The sequence below is a fragment of the Gobio gobio genome (genome assembly GCF_949357685.1).
Source record: "Gobio gobio genome assembly, chromosome: 17".
Lineage (NCBI taxonomy): Eukaryota > Metazoa > Chordata > Actinopteri > Cypriniformes > Gobionidae > Gobio > Gobio gobio.
Window position 1 is genome coordinate 36,838,558 of NC_137110.1, and position 23,031 is coordinate 36,861,588.

At 39.3% G+C, this 23,031-nt stretch overlaps 1 protein-coding gene across 20 annotated transcripts in view; it reads left to right on the forward strand.

Moving 5' to 3' along the window:
* inpp4ab (inositol polyphosphate-4-phosphatase type I Ab) overlaps positions 1-23,031 on the forward strand; it is an 82,984-nt gene that overhangs the window by 50,526 nt on the left and 9,427 nt on the right. For 3 of the 20 annotated variants that reach the window (XM_079841507.1, XM_079841508.1, XM_079841506.1), the window contains 10 exons: positions 2,724-2,832; positions 11,797-11,983; positions 12,117-12,332; positions 15,305-15,614; positions 17,974-18,146; positions 19,345-19,468; positions 19,596-19,863; positions 20,025-20,122; positions 20,207-20,319; positions 22,237-22,391. In XM_079841507.1, coding sequence (XP_079697633.1) covers positions 2,724-2,832; positions 11,797-11,983; positions 12,117-12,332; positions 15,305-15,614; positions 17,974-18,146; positions 19,345-19,468; positions 19,596-19,863; positions 20,025-20,122; positions 20,207-20,319; positions 22,237-22,391 — 1,753 coding nt within the window. Of the gene's footprint in view, positions 1-534; positions 586-2,723; positions 2,833-11,793; positions 11,984-12,116; positions 12,333-15,304; positions 15,615-16,563; positions 16,603-17,973; positions 18,147-19,344; positions 19,469-19,595; positions 19,864-20,024; positions 20,123-20,206; positions 20,320-22,236; positions 22,392-23,031 lie in introns of all 20 variants that reach the window. The other 17 variants (XM_079841517.1, XM_079841519.1, XM_079841514.1 and 14 more) reach the window with 13 other exon arrangements.

Below are 23,031 nucleotides of genomic sequence, written 5' to 3' on the forward strand. Positions count from 1 at the left end.
GCTAATTTATGTCTCGTAGTGTGACCATTTCCCAATTGTGACTTTATGGGCCCTATTTTAATGATCTAATCGCATGCTCTAAAGCAGTGGATGCTTTAGAGCAAGTGGGGGTCTAAATAAAGTGTGTAAACTAGCTAAATGGTTTGCCAATGGGGTAAGAAAATAATCTTGATTCTGTTTGGGACAGAAACAATCTGCCCCATTGGTAGATAATTTTGCTTTCAAAGAAAAAATATCTTATGTCATTTTTACTTATCTAGTAAATGCATCTTAATTTAAGAACTCTTATATATTTAGACTGGAAACAAGACAAAAATACTAAATAAGAAAAGCATTTTTGCAGTGTATGAGTTTCCTTGGTTACCTCTGTAAACAAAGCAGCACCAGCGCTGCGCTTATATATAAACACTACTTTAATAGGCATCATACGGAGGTAAGATTAAAATTGTGTGCAGTCAGTCATTTCCCTTCAGAAATGCAGTCATATAAGCCCCCTCTATAATTTAATGTGTAGAATTTTCTTCCAATATTCAGAGCATCGCAACAGTGAGCTTGCTCCAGGGGAGGACTTACCATTAGGCAAAGGTAGGCGACCGCCTGGGGCCCCTGAAAGCCTAGGGCCCCCTAAAATGCTTTTTATATACGATGCGCGGATGCACAAGCATAAAAACGGAATGTCATGGAATGAATGGTGCAGAAGGCGACGCTCGCCTTCACAATTCATTCACACAGAGACATAAAACATGCAGGATTCATATTTAAATAGCATTTTTGCCGTTTAATATTCACATACACTAGTAGTCAATATCGCGATTTGATTGAAGTGTGCTGACTTACATTGGATTTATTCATCCAAAATTTGACAAATTCTGTGTTAAACAGTAAATTCCATTTTTATGAATGGATTCCGCAATTCTGTCTGCGTTTTCTGCATCGCGGAAATCATAGGGCCCTACATTTCACAAGCATTGTACCATTTCATTTGAGAGAAACTATGATATACACACAGAAAAAGGTCTTCAAGGCAACCCGTCAAAATAAAAGTTTGCAGTATAGCATAACCTATGCCTTAATGTAATAATTTTAACAGTATAGGCTAGGCCTAAACCTCTGTTGTGTAGCACTTTGTTAAATTTTCATTGGAATAAAAGCTAAACGTTGTATGCCTTCATTTGATTACCAGAAAAATTAAAATACATAAAACAAATAAATATATATTTTGTTAAACTTTTGATAAATTGCTGTTAAATTAAACAAGTTTCATTATTTCAGTTAATTAGACATGCTTTTTGTTTAGTACAATTTAATATGACATCCAGAATAAAAAAAAAAGGAATCTGGAATTTTTTTTCCGGAATTTGGAAAATAAAATAAAACTGATTTCATAGGGCTCTACAAATGAAAAAAGTTATAATTAAATACGGAGTATTATGTTTATCATTTTAAATGGCGCTCACTCATTTCTGTGAAGGACCCGAGTAGATGACGCGTGCACATTATACACTCCACACAGACACACTTTTTTGAGCAATTAACATTTTTGGTTGAAATAATACTTATGTGTTTAATAATTTCCTTCAGTCTAATTTAAATTTTTGGGGGTGGAGGGGTCGTGCAGCAGCAATCGTCACAACAGTGAAAATAACCTCAAGGTTGTAAATGTGCAATTGTATAGGGCCCCATTCCTGTATTTTGCCTGGGGCCCCCAAATCACTAAATCCGCTCCAGGCTTGCTCTGCCCGGTACAGTATTTTCTCTGCTCTTCTCTTTGCGTGCGTGAAAATGAGAACTGCTTCGGGATGAAACCAGCAAAAAACACTTGTGTCGCGCCTGGCGCCGCATTGCACCATGTATATGATAGGGTCCTATATCTCACAATGTGACTTCATATGACACAATGCAACTTCTCATGACTTTTTTTCGCGTAATTTTGACTTATCTTGGAATGCAACTTTTTATAGGCAACATTATTTCTGTCAGGTCCATTAAGTCAAGAACACACGTGACAATAAAAATGATTTAGAAATTTTTATTGAATTGCAATCAGTTGATGAATTCTGAATTAAATTTGTTTTTTGGCGGTATGGCTCTGTTCAGGGAGTCCTCTGACCTTTCATGAGCACCATGAAATAGCAGAGATTCAGAGGACAGCAGCAGCATTAGGGAACGCTCACACAGTTTAGGACTGGGAGAGCTTAACTATTCCCCCTATGAACAGAGCAGCAACGATGACATAAACAAATGCCACGTTATACACGACAGGAGGAGGTGGGGAGGTGGCGGGTTGCAAAGCAGCGAGCAGCTAGTAGTAAGAGCGAACTGGATCTGCTTTAAATAGGCGCCCTGCTTTTAGCGTAGCCATTAGTAGCGAGGGGAGTTGAAACAGCTGATGCAAATCAGCTGATGAGACAGTGTTGTTACCAATAGAGTTAGCAGCGTCTTGACTACTTGGCCTGCCAGAACTGACGCTGGCGCTCAATTTCTCATATTTACGACTTCTTATGTCACATGCAACTTTATATCTCACAATGCGACTTTATTTCTTGTCATTCCAAATATCTCAGAGTGCAACTTTATACCTTTATATAATTTATATAATTATATAATGTATAAAGAATCTGTTGTCCATCTGTATTTCTTAGTATTATGTAACTAATGTAACACTGTAACATGAATGTTTATATAAAGTGTAATATGAAGTGGATGTGTGTATGTGTTTCTAGATCACACCTATGATTTGGTCACGATTGGGGCCCCTGCAGCTCACTGCCAGGGCTTCAAAAACGGTGGTTTGCGGAAACTCCTACAGAAATTTGAGGAAGCAAAGAAAGTGTAAGTTAAGTTTGACACTGCCTGTTTTTGAAAAGATGCAAATTCAGTGTTCTGTACATATATGTTCGCATGTACGTGCATGTGTTGAATGTAAAGGAAGAGCTATCATGCATTTAGTTTGTGGTAATGACCTAAGGCACAGACAGCAGTTTAGATATATGTATATCTTTTTGTTAATCAGCTGTCTGGTAGTTTCACCTAACTAGATTTTATCGATTTCCTTTATGCTGTAATATGTGTAAAGAAAAATAAATGTGTGATGATTCACTCATTAAGAATAAGACTATTCAAAAACATCTTAAACTCTCAAAAAAAAGTACAAAATTGTACCTTTTAAAGGTCCCATGGCATGGCATTTTTCTATTATTTTATAGTGTTTCCTGAGGTGTACTTATATTGTTAGTATGATTTTTACATCATAAAATGTCATAATTTAGAAATAAAAGGCATTTTGTCTATACTGCTGTTTGCCCTGTGGCTGACTGCCCTGTTTCAAGAGGCGTGTCTGCTGTGAGACTTCAGTAAAAACGCCCACTGTTGTGATTGGCTGACATCTTTGTATTTGAAATGAGCGGAGGGGGCGTGGTTTAACGAGGTCTACGACGCACGAGCTGCTGCCAGAGAGACGGATGGACCTGAGTTCACTTCTCATCAGTTCTCTCAGCATGTCTCAGTTCAGGGTGAACTGTTGTAGTTACTAGAATATACTTCAGGTTATTAGTTTATTTCTAGTCGGAGGGGCTGTCACTCATGTCAGAAAGTTAGTAACTTTAGTAAATTATGGATCAGCGCTGACTCGAGACGCGAACCGTTTAGAACGATTCAGTCCGATTTGGTGAACTGGTTCGGTTCACTAAAAAGAACCGATTCAAAAGAATGATTCGTTCGCGAACCGGACATCACGGAGACGGAGCGATTGCTAACAAAGTTATTTATAGTAACTACTGAGTTGTGAGAGCGCTGTCTGTCAGCGCAAGTTTATTGTGTTTGTATCTGAGAGTTCTGAATAAACACAAAGTCCCAGTCACGCCGAGTCCGTCTTCATCATTATTACCAACTTTGTAACACATGCAATGTACCATTACAGCGAGATGAACGAGTTAGTAAGTTTGATTAAAGCATTATTTCTAGATATGTTCCAATCATATGAAAAGCGTCAGTGACGCGCATTGAGTAACTTACACAGTGCAAACAAAGACACAACAGCAGTAATAGAATGTAATCCAGTTTATTGTGGGGAAAGCTGGCTAGCCTAGCCGGATACCCTCACGCTTACCCCCCTTCTGCTTAATCTCACGCCGCGTTTGGTGCCTCCGCTGTGGGCCAGATGCAGTACTGGGGGTCGGGGATGTTGAAGGCCGAGCTTCGTCGTGCGTGAGGTTTATCTCTAAAGATGTGGCTCTGCCGATGTTGAGCAGAAACTCCCGACTGTATGCACATTTAAGAACAGATAGACGCGACGAGGACGTACAAAAACACTGACTCACAAGATAGAAAACACGAAAACACCGTTCTGTCGGGTGAGAGAGAAGCCGCAGTGTGTGCATGAATAATACATAATTAGCTACACATAAGAAATCACTGATCACAGATCAGAAGGAACTGAAAAAAGACTTCTGTTTTCATTTGTACATCCAAACACTGAGAAACTGCCAGCATTCACTTGTTCACAAGCAATGATCTCTCGAGCGTTTGCATGGGCGTGCCAGATTCTCTGGGTGGAGGAAAGGGAGGTAACCGTTCCTGCTTGGACGTCAAACCAGGAGACTTCAGGATTGGCTCGTCTGGCCTGTCATTTTCTCAAAGGCAGAGAGAGGCAGCCAGAACTCGGGTTTACACCGATCAACATTTCTATCCACTTGGGGACAATATTCAGGCTAGGGGAACTCATATTAATGTTGAAATACCTCATAAAATGAAAATTTCATGCCATGGGACCTTTTAAGGTACAAGTGGCCGTCACTGGGGTGGTACCCATAAGAGTACATTTTTGTACCTCTTAGTCAGGGGTAGGCAAGTTCGGTCCTAGAGAGCTGATGTCCTGCAGAGTTTAGCTCCAACCCTACTAAGCCACCATAGTATAAAACAAATGGCTCCCAGTAGGGATGTGACGGTGAGGAAATTTTCCCACCGGTTAATCGACGTGTGACAACACCGGTAATTCCGGTATCACCGGCGGGGGCTTGTAAATCACTAATTCTATCTAACCGAAAGTAACATACACGAACGCAACTGAAAACGCACCAGTGCGCGCACACACCGTGAATGACAGCTCGTCTGTAAATGCACGCTCTGTGAGGCCATGAATGAAGTTCATCCGTAAATGCGTGCTCTGTGAGGCCATGAATGAAGTTCATCCGTAAATGCGCGCTCTGTGAGGCCATGAATGAAGTTCATCCGTAAATGCGCGTTCTGTGAGGCCATAAATGAAGTTCATCCATAAATGCGCGCTCTGTGAGGCCATGAATGAAGTTCGTCCGTAAATGCGCGTTCTGTGAGGCCATGGGTGCGTCTCAACAGTTCCCCAGTAGTCAGGGCACTGATCAGGCATTGATCGGTCTATGTGTGAGACGCACGCCATGAATGAATGGCAATTCGTCCGTGAACCCTTGTTTATACTCGACGCGTCCGCACCATGGTCCGAACGAACGAGCGTGAGGGTGCGCGCGGCAAAAATTGCGTCATCTCAGAGTGTCGGACTCAAAGGAAACAATGCGCGCTCTGTGCGGCCGTGCACATTTTACTTTCGGTTTTGAATTAGCGCCAATTCGGTGGCGGGTTGCTTGAATTGTGGGTTCATTAGCCTATTATTTTATATGAAAAACACAACAACAACAAAAAAGACAAACTCCCTTAAATAGGCGCTTTTACGTTTCGCTTTCAAACCAAATCTTCCGTGGTCATCTCAGCCAGCTCCTCACTCTATGATGAATGAAATCTGATGAATGACTCCTGCCGAGACTCACGGTCGGGTCATGCTGTATTAAGCAGACACGTTCAGTTTTAATTTGTATTGTCTGTTCTCTAACTGAACTAAATTATTTTATTAGGATAAAAAAAAAGACGACACTGGGGCAGGGCCGGATTAACAATTTCCTGTGCCCTGGGCAACAAGACTCAAGGGCCCCCCTACCCCTGCCCCAAAGCAACAATCGCAAAGTCGCCATCACCAAGAGCATATAGCCTATACTTCTATACTAACAAATCAGGCTTCTGCAATGCTCAGTGAAGATGTATGTAATAGCCTCAGCATAAAGTGCATTCAAGAGACAGAACACTAATGATGCACTAATGTTTAACATAACTTTTTACAATGAATCTTTCAAAGAACTTAGTGGCTGCTACAGAGTAATTATTAAATGTTTCAATATAGCCAATCAATTATATTTTGACTGCAACAGTGAAATAAAGCAGACAGCTAGGGAAGCCTTAACTTAAAACCAGAGATTTTTTATTCCCAAAATGCTACAATGTGAAATTGTGGCTATTTTTGGAATATGTTTCATAATGTCGACTAATTTCAATTCCTTTTCTCTTTTACATTTTCTTTTAGCGCTCCTGCTTAAATTTCAGACAGTGTTGACTGATTGGGTCGACGATTCCAAGCCCAAAAGCTCACTAAAATTCAAGAAAAAAACACCCAAAATTTGAACTGCCAAAATAATGTGATATAATTTTATTGCCATGTCAATCAAGGCTGATTAGCACCATTTTATCTCCTTAAAACAAAAGAATGATGTAAAAATTAAAATAAAAAATAAAAAAAAATTCTCCGTTAAATGGATCAAAACAGGGCATTCAAAAACAGTCATGCATGACATGGAAAAACACATGCATCATTTTCAAATGTCAACAGTAAGAATAAACTAATTTAAGTGCAAAAAGTGCCCAATATAATCTGAATAAACAATGTAATTAGCAGGCATTACGCACACATTACTGCACACACCACAGCCAAAATGTGTCATTCACTGATGCTGTACAATAGTCCTACAACAAAAAATTAACAACAAGAATGCGTTTACTTTTGTGCTGTGCTTTAACTTCAGATAGAACTAGTAACGTTATGTCTTTCGTGAAGTACATATTTTTAGAACATAACGCAGAACTTAACACAGTCAAAATGGATTAACGTTAATCGTTGATTCAAACCTCTTTCAGCAGCTGTTGGGACGAGTAGAGCGCAGTCTAGACGCTTTAAAAGGTGCAGATGTCCTGATCAGGCCAGTGTGCACACGATGATGCTCAGGAGTCATATACTAGCCTATTCGATTTCAATTCAAGTCATTCAACCTCTTGGAGTTAGTTACATGTATAAAGAGTCTTTGAGTCACAGGTGTAATCCACGTTTTGAGCGTTGGATCCCTCTCCCACTCATTACTGTAGATAACTTACTGTATATTTGTGCCACTTTGGCATAGCGATCATTTGATATCCAGCTACAATTTCGCGCTGAAAACCTGTCATGAATGAGCGCGAGTTGCGACTCCCTGCTGATCGCTGATTGGCTGAAAGTGCGTGCTCGTCAGCGACGTCAACACCAACGCCAGCTGACTCTACGCTGAACGCTGGGCCGGTGTGTGTCATGATGCACACTTGAGTTTGTTATTAACCAATTAGACTATACAATTTAGACCCAATTAGACCGCACAATCAAATTCAAAACCGCCCAATCTGGCAACACTGATATCAGAGCGTCAAGTGACGTGATTCGACTTGATAGCTCGTCCTCGCTTAGTGCACAGCAGCGCAAGAAGCTACAGACACTGTTTTTTACGTGATTTAACATATGTTGATCGAACGGGTTGCAAAAATATAATTAGGAAAGTAAGGATTGCGTTTATAACGTGATCTAACATAATATTTGACAGTGCCCAGGGCCCCTTAGATGTCCTGTGCCCCTGGGCAAGTGACCAGTAGCCCTAATGGTTAATCCGGCCCTGCGCTGGGGCGGTGCCACGGTGGGCAAGTGATGTAAGCGGTGTTGAGTCTGAACACCGGTAACACCGGCAACACCGACTATCGTAGCAAGCCTAGATCCCAGCATGCATTGCAGCATTAAGTGTGTCACATTGTTGAGATTCATATGCTGATTCTTGATATCTGTGTGCGTCTAAACTATTTTCCCCCTAGAATGTTTTTAAAATTCTGAATGTCTGATCTGTGGCAAGAAAGTATTGTTGGTGAATAGTATTTATTCATATTTTTAGTCAGTGATGAGTTTAGTCAAACATTTTTCTTCATGACAATTTTTGATTTGAACAGATTATGTTTTCTTAACACTGTAACAACAAGCACAAACTCACATAAAAAGCCAAGAGTCAAACTGCCCAACTAAAAGAAACACTGATCACCATAACGGTGACCAAATATTTTCCCCAAGGAACAAAATTGTACCTACTGTACCTTTTTTTCTGAGAGTGTACTGAGGGAGCATGTTATGGGGACACATTATGCTTTTTTTGACCTTTCCATTAGTTTGTAATGGCTGTTTGTACATGTAAACAATCTGCAAAGTTACAAATCATGAAGTCAATGTCAAAGGGAGTTCATCTCTCCTACAGAAAACACCTGCCTTGAGCGTCTCATTTATAGTCTCATTATAGTCCTGACGTTATTTCTGTAATGTGGCTACTTCACCATGGCCATAATGCCCTCAAACAAAGATAGTTATTAGTTCAGGAAGGCCAATACAAAGGCAAGACAGCAGTACATCCACAACCTTTTGTTGTGTTCTCACCACAAAAATTGTAAAATAAGAAGTTACTACTGTGTCCTGCACACTTGCAAAGGTGATTTGGGTCGATCAGCTTGTTCTTCTTTACTGTCATTATAAGACTTGGAATTCAACTGATACAGCAAAACTGACAACATAGCATAGTTACAGTAATATTTACAGTGCCTGTAAATACTAATGGGGCCATTCAGTGCAGACTGAGGTCTTTGGAAGGCTGATTTTAAAGAAAACGAAACTAAAACAGAGTACTCAGACAGAGGTTGAAAACAGGTGCTGCAACAATGTAGATTAGAAAACAAAATAGTTTTTGTACATTAAATCATGTAAACCTTTCTAGTAGATCCCCTGAACAAAATCACAAACCTGTTAATGAACATAATAGTAGCCCTTTAAAATCACATTAGAGTTTTGCTTGCTTTATCATTTCATGCCGCACAAACAATTGTATTTATAATTGTATTTTGCCTTTAATAATGTAGAATGTATATTATATTTTCAAAATCATTGCTCTCATTGGTGTTTATCACCTTCTCTGGGCTGCTTTTGGTTATGTGTTGGTTTGCTAATGTTACGTCAGTAGCAGTTTTCCTTTAAGATACGCTCTTAGTTTATTTTTCATATGTTTTAATTGCATTTTTTGCTTTCTAATCAGCATTTATGAAGAGGAATGGTGAGTTTGTTTGAACTTATTTTTATTTGTTTTTTTGTGGTTTGTTAGCATTTTATGCATGACATCTCTGATCCAAAACCTAGTGAGCTGCAGCATTATAGACTCATTTAATGCACTGTGGGATTGCCTTCAATGCTGCCTTAAAATTTGGGTGCAACGTAATTAGATGCCTATGTTTCTGAACAGCCTTCGTGCCAGGTGAGCGCCTATGATGTCTAGACAGCCTAGTCTGCCTCACTCTGTTTTGGAACAGAATGATATTCATTATTCTGTGATTCCATCATCCCTTCTCTGTGGTTGTTACAAAAGAGTAATAGCAGTGTGTGTGTGTGTGTGTGTGTGTGTGTGTGTGTGTGTGTGTGTGTGTGTGTGTGTGTGTGTGTGTGTGTGTGTGTGTGTGTGTGTGTGTGTGTGTGTGTGTGTGTGTGTGTGTGTGTGTGTGTGTGTGTGTGTGTGTGTGTGTGTGTGTGTGTGTGTGTGTGTGTGTGTGTGTGTGTGTGTGTGTGTGTGTGTGTGTGTGTGTGTGTGTGTTGGAATAAAGTTTATATAATTGTCTTTTTTTGAGCACACACATATGTGCTTCCTGTTTGATCTTTCCTTGTCATTCAGAATCTGAGGTCTGTTGTTATTTTTTAGGCTGATTTACTGCAATAACTTTTCACATTTAATTTCACATATAAATGTCCAGGCCCCAGTATTTCATCCCCAAAACAAAAAGAACATTTATTTTGCATAAAGACATTTAATCCTATTTTTAGGGTCATTGAGATTTTTTTTTCATTGTGACACAATTTTCATGAAAATGAAAGGCATTTTCACCCAAAGTTCCAATTAATAAATCTCATTCTCAGCTTAAATAAGTTCAGTACCACAGTGCCATGTGTCAATAATTAAAACAACAATAATCAATAAGTTTATTTTTAACAGTTTTTGCGGTGACAATACCACAGTGCAAAAAAGGACTTCAAAAAAACAGATTTAATGCAGAATGTAATTTCTTATACAGTATATTACATTTAAAATAGAGGTGAAATACACTGTATTGCCAAAAGTATTAGGACACCGCTCCAAATCATTGAATTCAGGTGTTCCACTCAGTTCCATGGCCACAGGTGTATAAAATCTAGCACCTAGGCATGCAGACTGCTTCTACAAACATTTGTGAAAGAATGGGTCGCTCTCAGGAGCTCAGTGAATTCAAGCGTGGTACCGTGATAGGTTGCCACCTGTGCAATAAGTCCATTCATGAAATTTCCTCACTACTAAATTTTCCAAGGTCAACTGTTTGTGGTATTATAACAAAGGGGAAGCAATTAGGAGCAACAGCAATTCAGAAAACGTTCTACAGAGTCAATAGATACAGACGCTGTGTGGCCTTCAGATTAGCTCAAGAACAGTGCGTAGAGAGCTTCATGGAAAGGGTTTCCATGGCCGAGCAGCTGCATCCAAGCCTTACATCAGCAAGTGCAATGCAAAGCACCGGATGCAGTGGTGTAAAGCATGCCGCCACTGGACTCTAGAGTAGTGAAGACGTGTTCTCTGGAGAGACGTATCACTCTTCTCCGTCTGGCAATCTGATGGATGAGTCTGGGTTTGGCGGTTGCCAGGAGAACGGTACTGCATTATGCTAAATGTAAAGTTTGGTGGAGGGGGTATTATGGTTTGGGGTTGTTTTCCAGGGATGGAGCTTGGACCCTTAGTTCTAGTGTAAGGAACTCTTAATGCTTCAGCATACCAATACATTTTTGGACAATTTCATGCTCCCAACTTTGTGGGAACAGTTTGGGGATGGCCCCTTCTTGTTCTAACATGACTGCGCATCAGTGGAAGGTCCATAAAAACATGGATGAGCAAGTGTGATGTGGAGGAACTTGACTGGCCTGCACAGAGTCCTGACCTCAACCCGATAGAACACCTTTGGGATGAATTAGAGCAGAGACTGCGAGCCAGGGCTTCTCGTCCAACATCAGTGCCTGACCTCACAAATGCGCTTCTAGAAGAATGGTCAAAAATTCCCATAAACACACTCCTAAACCTTGTGGAAAGCCTTCCCAGAAGAGTTGAAGCTGTTACAGCTTTTATTGTTATACGGTGGGCCAACTCTATATTAAACCCTACAGATTAAGAAAGGGATGTCATTAAAGTTCATGTGCATGTAAAGGCAGGTGTCGCAAGACATTTGGCAATATAGTGTATATCCCATTTCTTTACTGATTTGGGAGATTCACCCAACCATATATTTTTTCTCAAAATTATGCTGTCCGATCATTAAAGATGTACAAACACACTCTACTGTTGCTGTACCTTTTAATGCACAGAAGCACTTAGTGAAACAGTTCAGCCATTCAAAGGACTGATGGCACTATTCTCCTCTTTGCTCTGAAAAATCAAGATTGAGGACCTGAAGTGTTTGGTGCTTTTCAAAGTCTCTGGAGCATCACTGTTTGAATGAAATGCACAATCATTATCTGTCTGTTGTTGTGCACTAATGTAGTGGTATATGTGTGTTTATTGCTTGCATGGTGTGTAAGTAATCAAGCTCTCTCTGGTCCAGCAGCAGTGCTCTGTCCAGCTCCCAGTCCATCGTCTACATCCCTCAGGATATTGTCCGTGCCAAAGAGATAATTTCCCATATCAACACGCTCAAGACTCAGGTCAGCTACTATGCTGAGCGCCTATCTCGCGCCGCTAAAGAACGCTCTGCTAACGGCATGGAGAGAACCCTCGCCATCTTAGCGGATAAGGTGTGTGTTAGATTAAATAGAGCTCCTGCCCATTCAATGCTACTTTTAGATCCATTTGAAGTTACAAATCACCACATTTTTTTGGTATGGTCTGAGGCTGATACTATAACCCCTTTTTCTCTCTCACTTTCAGACACGCCAGCTGGTGATGGTGTGTGACTGTAAACTGCTGGCGTCTGCAGTGCAGGCCCTGAACGCGGCTAGACCTGAGTACATAGCCTCTAAAAACTCACCCTCTGCTGACTCAGAGCAGGTGGTGCTGAGGAATGATCAGGACACACTGCTGGCCAAATGGAGCGGCAGTAACAGTCGTTCATCCCTCCACATTGATTGGCATGAGGAAGAGTGGGTAAGAAAGCTTTAGAGGCCTGTTCACTGCAAATCCATTGAAACTAAACTATGAAAAACTCAAAAATTACTGAAGTTTAAAATATTTTCACCATTCTCTGACAGGGGTTTGGTTACCTGATTTAAAATCTGATGTAAATGTGTTCAGATCTAGTGTATTTTAACACATCTAAGGCTATGTTCACATTGCAAGCCTTAGTGCTCAATTCTGATTTATTGCTCAGATCCCATTTTGTGGCCAATATCGGATTCCAGTGCAAACAGATCATGGTCCTTGACTGACCCGAGTGGACAAAAGAACGATAAAAAGATGTTACACAACACAATGTCGTGAGGAAGGGAACACAGAGAACATTAAATTGAGCGATAACGCTTTTATTTATAGTATGATCTGCCACCGAAGCTATCGAATTTATGCACAGGCAATATAAAAAACAAAGAAGAGAGCAGAGTTTTTAAACATTAATGATTCATGCCCTCATGTTTAGCTTGAATATAGAGCTATATATACTGCGCCATTGACTTTAGACCAGATTTTAGTTTGTCAATGTTGCAGTCTATTTCAGTTGCCTCAAAATAGCAACGCGTCAACAATGCATCTGATGAACACATCTTGTTTTCAGACCAGCACGCCCATGGGAGCACAAATGGGTGCAAATGCATTTGCTATTTAAACAATGTGGTGCTGGACGTGAAATTGATAACTGCGTCGGACCAAAACTAGCAAAAAAACACTTACGTCGTGCCTGGCCACTCATGGTTAATTTACAAATTCAATCTAGCCTCACAAAAAAAAAATAATAATAACAATGGATTATCATAATATTGTTAGTATAATACAGAGTCATTGTGAAGGAATTTGTAGAAATCTTTGGAAATGTTGGTAACACTTTATTTTACTGTGTCTTTCAACATGTAGTTACTATTATAATAATAACAACTATAAAGTATGCAATAATTGCATGCAACTAATCCTATAGTAAGTACTTGTAGTTAATTAATATTACTCAGTACTTAAATGTATAATTACACTGTAACAAGGGCATCTTAAAATAAAGTGGGTAACACTTTATTTTACAGTGTCATTGTTACATATGTTACATGTAATTATTATAGTAATAACTATAAATGATGCATAATTACATGCAACTAACCCTTAAAGGGGTGGTAAAACACATTCTTCTGAAGGCTTGACTGTGTTTGTGGGGTGCACTGTAACATGTGTTCATGCTTCGTTTTAAAAAAAATTGCCTTATTTTTCATATATTTGACCTTTATTCTACACTGCTCTGTCCCTCCTTGTAAAACGGTCTGATGCTTTCCGGGTTGTATGAAGCCAGTCCCTCAAAAATACGCAGTGGGCTCTGATTGGTTAGCTGGCCTAGTGTGTTCTGATTCGCTAACCGCAGTGCACGGTTGTCGGAAACGTCACGCCCCTTACCTGGAGGCTGTGCTTTAACAACGGCGTCAATAAAACCATCTGAGCCCGAATCAGACCCAGAACATTTGAGTGAAGATGATCAAGCAGAACCTGTTCAGTCCTCAAGAGTAAAGACTGCGGATCTATAATGATCGCTACTGAATGGCACTTTAACTTTTGTATTTTTGAACGATTATAGCCAAATATCTGTCGCAAGAACTATTAACCCAAAACGAACACTAAACACTGGCTTTACTAGTAAGTTAGCCAAATCACACACAGAACCATGTTTAGCATGCCTGTAGATAAACAATACATAAAAGCTCTAATCAAATAATCATTTACACTAATGTCAGGTTCGCTGTTGAGATTTTAACGTTAGTGTTTGTAACGTTAGGTGTTCGTCGGATAACGTTAAGTATGAATGAGCATTTAACAGACTGGTTTGCAGAACAGCGCTGTCATCTGTTTACTTCCTTGCTACAACCTATTACAGGAAAACACATCGATGAAATATAAATCAGACTTACAGGTTGTGGCCCGTGAACAGCTTCTGTTTGTAAATCCAGCTTTCAGGACAAGCCGTTGTGCATATCCTGTATTGAACTCGCGAAGTTTGTGGAAGTTTGTGTTGTCCTCCGTGAAATGTGCAGCGCGCGCGTCGTGCATCCACGCACCGGCAGTGTTTTTTTCACGCAGCTGACGTTGTGCAAATCCGGCATTGAAATCGCGAAGTTTGTGGAAGTTTGTGTTGTCCTCCGTGAAATGTGCAGCGCGCGCGTCGTGCATCCACGCACCGGCAGTGTTTTTTCACGCAGCTGACGTTGTGCAAATCCGGCATTGAAATCGCGAAGACGGTGGATGTTTTCCTCTGTTAGATGTGCTGCAGAGAGCCCCGCGCGCCTGATTCCCCGCTGACTCAAACACACGTGCATATAACATGCTGTATGTTAAACGCTCTGCAAGGCACCCCCGTCCCAAGGAAGGCTGAGCAGAGCAAGTACCCCAGACCTGCAATCCGGATGGAAATAACAGCGTTTCCTCGGCATCGCGGCAACAACACTCCAGCCTAACTAACTTATACCACAACAGCGCCGCGATACAAAATGGCCTCACCCTCCCTTATTTAATATTCTCGGAGGAGGGGTTTATGTAAATATTTAGCCTGTTGATGTCACCAACCCTGGAGGAATGTCTGTAGTCGCCTACTGGCCGTTTGCTGTAGTTCTTAGAAACTGATTTCTTTAAAAGCAAATATCTCCCTTTGCTTTAAACTTTGAACGTTGTAACTTTGCAGATGTTGTTTATGCTCAAGCAGCAACATTACACGCTAGCTAAAGTTAGAATAGTGAAATCGTGGTTTACCACCCCTTTAACCAAACCTAACCATAATCCTAACTCTATGGTAAGTACATGTAGTTAATTAATATTACTCAGTACTTAAATGTAGATTTACAGTGTAACAAAGACACCTTAAAATAAAGGCATGCCGTTTTGGGCATGTTTTTTGTGGCCAAAATTCGCACTTTGTACTAATAGTTTCTTTGTTACAGGAAAAGGTGTGGGGGAATGTTGACAAAAGTCTGGAGTGTATAATCCAGCGAGTGGACAAACTGCTGCAGAGGGACCGTCTGCACAGCAGCAGCAGTGAGGACATGTTCCAGGCTGACCAACAGGGCGGCACCAGTAAGAAAGGTAATAGGAAAACAAAAGCCTTCTGGATCAACCCTGTCTGCATGGAAGAGTCTTCCTCGGCCCCTGAACCACAACAACAGTCTCCTTCACCACCATCATCACCACCACCTTCATCCTCACCACCCAATCTGATCCCTGCATGCCCGGTTACTGCAGAAATGCATGCCTGTAGGTGCCTTTCTCTGTCTTGTTCACACCTTCTCTCTCTCTCTCTCTCTCTCTCGCTCTCTCTCTCTATTGTATTTTTTAGAGCATCATGTGATCTAGTAGGCAGAGTCAATTTCATTTATGTTTTTCTTCTTTTCTGCGCTCTGCGTCACATTCCCTAGTTATCACCCTTTCTGTATCTATATCTCAAACACCCTTTCACCTGTTCGTCTTCAGACAGTTTTGCACGCTGCCATAGCAACAAGCTTTTGAATTGTTTTTACTTGTGGCTTGAATTTATTCTCCCACTTTTTCTAATCCACCCATTCATCTGTATTTTGTTTTACCAACATGTGTGTATCTATGGTACATCGTGTATGTTGTCTGATTTTTGTGAGTCTTGTGATATGTGTATATTTGTTTATCTGTTTTCAATTATCAGTGACAAAAACAGTATTATTGTATGGAAAAACTGACATCCAAGTGGATTCAATGCCACAGTTTATGTTAATGAAAGTGTGTTGACTCCGTGTGACTCTCTGTTGATGTGCCATGTCTCTGGAATATGTTTCTGGAACATTCTGCTGTTTGACCCAGCATATTTGCCTACTGTGAACATGTGACCGGGTGCTCTCGTTTGATTGGCTGGCTGACTAACATGCTCACAGGCTGTCTGTCTGGTGCTGGCTGTCTGTGCCAGTTAGTCACTTGGCAGTGCCAGCATGCTATGATTTACAGTAGTCTTTTCCATTACATTATGACTATGAAATCATCAGGCAGCTGTGAATATTAATTTATTACATATTATTTCTAGACAAACCTTTGCAACATTCCAATTTGTAGTAGTTGTTAAATCTGCTTGACTTGTTTTAACATTGTCGCTGCTGTCTCAGTGTCTGTGTGAGCTGCGTGTGCTGTGCTTGTTGCACTCGCTAAATAACTGTTGCAAGTTGCACCTCCATCCCTTTAGATGGCAGCAGCAGCAGCAGCGGAGAGGAGAGTTACCCAGGTAAGAGCGCCTCTCCCTCCATTAAGCTTATGCGCTTATGCTAAATAAGTGTTCACTTTTATGTCACATCTGTTGTCTTTCATCCTTGTTAATGACATTACTTGATGTCAAACTGTCATTGCTACTATTCTGATCCGAGTGCATCCATGTTTCCTATAAAGTCCCTGTGGCTTGTTAAACACAGTTAATAGATGTGCTACTGATGTGATATTTTTGATTGAAAAGGGAGGTCGGGACGGGACATATCGAAGAGCTTTTTTGAATAGCCAAAAACTTTTTTTATTTTTTTTTTTATTTTTTTTTAACATATTTTTATTGTATTTTACAACACATTTGACAAACTAACAGGACACGAATAGCCAAAAACATTTAGTTTAGACCTATAACATTTCAAGGCTTCATTTACTCTGATGTGAAGCATATTTAGTGTTTTTTATAATTTAGTAGGGGAAGGAACGTTCCAGTTCTTGAAAGCATTTGTTTGGACAAAATTCAAAACTCCTGGACGAGAGAGATTGTAAATCTTAAGGGCATATATCCGCTAAAAGCAAATTTGTCAGTCTTTACAATCACCTCAAAGGGATATTTCATCCAAAATATGAAAATCAGTTATTTACACTTATGTTGTTGCAAAACCATAAGACTTTCATTCATCTTCGAAACACGAATGAAGATATTTTTTATGAACCTTGAGAGATTTCGGTCCCTTCATAGAAAGTCCATTCCCCTAAAATGTTGATGCTTCAAAAATGTCATTAAAATGTTGTAAAAGGAATTCATATGAATCGAGCAGTTCAATCCAAGTATATTGAAAAGACACGATTCCTTTATATGATGAGCATATTTAATTTATATTCACATAAACATTGATCAATGCACATGCATAGAGCATAGCAAATATGGTAAATGTAAACTCAAGCGTACTTGACTCAAGCAAGCATGTTTGAGCTTCAGTTTACCATTTATTTGATGAGCATGTGTTGATCAATGTTTATATTTGAATAATAAAAAAAAAGATCTGCTCATCATATAAAGAGATTGTGTCTTAAACCGCTCGATTCATGTGGATTACTTTTAAAACTTATACGAAGTTTGGGGGAATGACGTTTCAATGAAGGGACAGAAATCTTTTAGGTCTCATTAAAGATATCTTCATTTGTGTTTCAAAGATTAATGTAAGTCTTATGGGTTTGGAATAAAATGAGGGTGAGTAAATGATGACACTGCATATTTTTGGGCTAGTAAACCGATTCAAAGTAACAACTTAAATTTTGATTTCATGGGATTTTTAAAGTGAAACATGAGAATGTAAAGCTCTGACTTGAGAAATGTGATATTTGATTTTAGCAGTAGATTCTGTGTGTGTGTCAGGTGAGTGGAGCGAGGCCCTGTATCCCCTCTTGACGACCCTAACGGAGTGTGTGGCCATGATGAGTGACAAAGCCAAGAAGTCGATGGTTTTCTTGCTTATGCAAGACAGCGCACCCACCATCGCGATGGACCTTAACCTGCAGTACCGCCGAGACGTGGTCTTCTGCCAGACAGTTAGTTCTCAAGCACACAAATTAGTGAACACCTCCTCCATGACCTTACTGGGTTGGTTAACCCAAAAATGAAAATTGTCATCAATTAATCACCCTCATGTCTTTCCAAACCCATAAGACTTTTGTTCATCTTCAAAAGACAAATTAAGATATTTTTCATAGTCAATTCAGCCAAAACTTTAAAAAGTTCATAAAGAGTTTCCATATGAATTGAGCAGTTTAACTCAAGTCTTCTGATTTGAAACGTCATGCAAGCATGTTAGAGCTTCTGTTTACCATATTTCATGTGCTTATGACTGGTTTTGTGGTCCAGGGTCACATTTAAAGACTAATCAATGCACATATGGACCACAAAACCAGTCATAAGTCGAACGGGTATATTTGTGGCAATAGCCAACAATACATTGTATGGGTCAAAATTATAGATTTTACTTTTATGCCAAAAATCATTAGGATATTAAGTAAAGATCATGTTCCATGAAGATATTTTGTTAATTTCCTACCGTAAATATATCAAAGATGTATTATAAGTAGTAATATGCATTGCTAAGGACTTAATTTGGACAACTTTAAATGCAATTTTCTCAATATTTAGATTTTTTTGCACCCTCAGATTCCAGATTTTCAAATAGTTGTATATCGGCCAAATATTGTCATATCCTACCAAACCATATATCAATGGAAAGCTTATTTATTTATAAAAAATAATTACCGTTATGACCCTAAATTAAATCTGTTCATCATATAACGTCATGATTGTGTCTCTACAGAAGATTTTTCTTATGATCTCTTGATGAATGAACCTTCAGTAAAGGGACAGAAATCTCTCGTTTCATTAAAAATATCTTTGTGTATAAAAAGTGTAATGGATTTGGAATGACATGAGGGTGAGTAAATGATGACAGAATTTTCATTTTTGGGTGAACTAAGGAGGTTTTTAAGATAGCCTTGCATCTCTACATTAGTAATTGTAATGATGACCTTTAAAAGGATAGTTCACTCAAATTAAAATTTTCCCTTGGTCATCCTAAACCAGAAATGTGTTACCCTTTCCATTGAATTTGAAAGTTTTTCCATACAATTACAGTTCATGCAGGTTTGAAGTAACATAATTTAGGGAGAGCTATTCCTTTACACCCATTTTTTCTGACACATCTTCTTGCTCTCTGTTTTTTACTGTCTTTTTGTCTCTCTTAAGCTCACAGCACTAATTTGTGGCTTCATCATCAAACTGAGAAACTGTCTCCGTGACGACGGTTTCCTGAGACAGCTTTACACCATTGGTCTGCTCGCTCAATTTGAGTGTCTATTAAGTACTTACGGTAAACACACATTTACACACATGCAGCATGCCCATACTTTGCTCCTGGATACACAGTGACCATTGAATCACTTTGCATTGGGTACATTAATTTTGCCCTGGTGTGTGTGTGTGTGTGTGTATTACAGGAGAGGAGTTGGCCATGTTAGAGGACATGAGCATAGGAATAATGGACCTTCGGAATGTTACGTTCAAGGTGACGCAAGCCACCTCTACCTCTTCCCCCGATATGCTGCCGGTGATAACCGGAAATCGAGACGGATTCAACGTTCGCATCCCGCTCCCAGGTAGCATGTTTGATGCATTGCCAAGGGAGATCCAGAACGGCATGTTGCTGCGGGTACAGCCGGTGCTGTTCAACGTGGGCATCAACGAGCAGCAAACGCTCGCAGAGAAGTGAGTCTTGATTATGTAAAACGGCCCTCAAGAGTGCTTGCATAACATCAACAAATAAGATTATTTCATAATTGTTTTATCTGATCTCTTTTTCTGTTTGGCTTACAATTGTGTTCATACTGAAAATATCTAAAGGGAAATGAAATTGTTTTGTGTTGTAGATTTGGAGACACATCACTTCAGGAGTTCATCAACGGGGAGAGCCTGGCGCGTCTTAACTCTTACTACCAGCAGTTTAAGGAAGTTTTACCAGAGGACTGTAAGTTAGCACTCTGTCTCGTGTTGTTTTTTTCTCTTTAAAAAAAAGGAAATTACTCTGGTTTAAATCTTCTGTCTCTCTCAGGTCTTCCTCGCTCTCGTAGTCAGACGTGTCTCCCAGAGCTGTTGCGGTTCCTTGGTCAAAATGTTCATGCTAGGAAAAATAAAAATGTAGACATCTTGTGGCAGGCTGCAGAGGTAACAATTCTCCTACTTAAAGGGTGAAATAACTCAAATTTGTCTAATAAAAGAGTGTGTTTCAGCAATTCTTTAAATATTTACATTTCAGCGTAATATATATATATATATATATATATATATATATATATATATATATATATATATATATATATATATATATATATATATATATATATATATATATATATTTTCTATATATATCTTATATATATATTTTTTAATGTACAATACAATAAAGTAGAGTGCATATTTACAAAAATATAAGTGTTTTAATAACAGAATTCAGTAACTTTAGTATGGGGAACACATATTCACTATTAACAATGACTTTTGCCTCAAACTCCTAATTTACTGCTTATTAATAGTAAGGTAGTTTATGTAGCATTTAAGTATTGGGTAGGATTAAGGGATGTAGAATATGGTTGACTAGTTAATAGCGAGAATTGAACCCTAAAATAAAGTGTTACCCAGAATTACTGGTGAAAAATTACATTGCTGATGATGCTGCACAAAAAATGACACCAATCAGATTCAAAAAAGCAACACTTGCCAAAATAGCTCTATAGCTCCGCCCACTCCCATTAAGTACTGTGAATGACGTAATCGAGTCGATCTCTCTACGCTCTCAAAATACTTAAATGTTATATATCATATTTTGTAGTAAACTTAAAATATATTGTTTTATACAGAGAAATGTATAATGAGAAGTTTTATATTTCTCCATCATTTTTTAATTTGATTGTTTACAATGCTTCTGGGGATTTTAATTATTTTCGTCACTAAAGCCGTTAAGTACACAGTCTTGTTCCTTTGTCCTTTTGTCTGATTTTCAGAAACTTTTTTGCTTCAAATCAAAGTTTGTAGTGTCGTGATTTACCTCAAGAGGTGTCATGGCCATTCAAACAGTGCCCCCACATATTTTTAAGACAAATGGATTTGAATGCAGCTTCCAAAAGACACTTTTTTTTTTTAACATTTGATAATTAACCCCTTGATTATAATTGGTGTGCTTCACGTTACCTCTGTCTTTCAGTACAAGCACACAATATCGAGGCCAATTGTAGTGTCACCTTACTAAAATCATAGAGTTATGATTTCAGGCAGCTTACATGACAATTTTTTTTTTTAATTCCAAAAAAGTCCAGCTAAAATGTAACTTAAAATGTCTTTTTGGACTTTTTGTCCACAAGGAATTGATTGAATCATTGTGGTTTACTATTGTGACTGACAGGTTTTCCCGCCCTTGTGAAAAGATGTTGCCGGAAGGAAGGGAAATATTTTCATTTATGATTATGAGGGCACATTAATTAAAAAAAAATGGTGTCCACTGATAAATCATTTAGAATAAATACAGCAATATTTCATGATTTTTTTTTTTTTAGAACTTTTAAGTCTGAAACTGATTTCTTATAGTTCAGCACAGTACCAACAGAGTTTGCATCTAAGGGCCAGATTTACTAAACAGAGCAAATTAGCATGAGAGCGCAGATGGGAGTGGAAAGTTCTGTGTGTGATCTGCTGACAGCAAATTAAAGAACACAGACGCAACCAGATCATTTCCAATGACCAATGCAATCTACCAGTTAGCGTCTGGTTTAAGACATGCTTTTTTGGGGCGGTAAATAATGGTGCAAACATCAGTAAATTGTCAAGGGAAACCTTAGTAAATCACATTGCGTGATTCATTTAAATATTCTCCTCCCATAAATATTGCATCTGGAAGGGAAACTCAAAATAAAAATAACTCCACTTCTTTTCAGTGCAATTTTTTTAACGCCAAAAGAGGGTCTGCGCTGGTGCGTAGTAAATCTGGCCCTAAGTGTTCCATTTCAAAAGACACTTGAATCCTGAACTGGAGTATGTGTAAATCTGTGGTTGACTGTAACATAATATTTTTTTCCCCTCCACGCTCAGATTTGTCGGCGACTGAATGGAGTGCGTTTTACCAGCTGTAAAAGTGCGAAGGATCGCACTGCTATGTCAGTGACTCTGGAGCAGTGTCTGATCCTGCAGCACGAGCACGGTATGGCCCCGCAGGTTTTCACCCAGGCCCTCGACTGCATGCGCAGGTAAGACACATGAACAACTGCCCGTTCCTAAGCACTGCACGCTTTGGGGATATGCTTTTTTTTTCTCTTTCTCTTTCTCTTTCTCTTTTCTTCCTTTCTTTCTCCTTCTCTCTCAATGATCCCCCTGTGCATCATCCCTCATTGCTTTTGGCTTCTTGGTGTTTGCAGTAACAATTTTCTGTCTTTATTGCTTTGTGGCTTATGTGGCCTAATATGTTCATGACTTTTATATTTGCTCACTTATTTAGGGACATAGTGTTTATTCCTTCCCATTCCACCGTTCCATCTTTCATCCCCTCTCTCCACGCTCTACAAGAGACGTAAACACAAATAAATCGCTTCTGTAGAGTGAGGAAACTGCTGAAACTGAAACTGGCTGATTTGTTTGGCTGTCTGCTTGCCAGATGTTCTGTGCTTTTAAATAAGAGTGTGAAATTGTCGGGTTTGTCCCATCATTTTCTCCTCTTGTCTCCTGTGCAATCTGAGGACAGATCTAAACAAACTTATGTAGTTAAATTTGTACTGAAAACTGTTTATCTGTCCTATGGAAACTATGAAAGAGGCAAGATGAGCACAGGAAGGTTTTGTTGATGTTTTATAGAGTCTCGGTAAACACTCGATTTTAACACTTTACGATAAG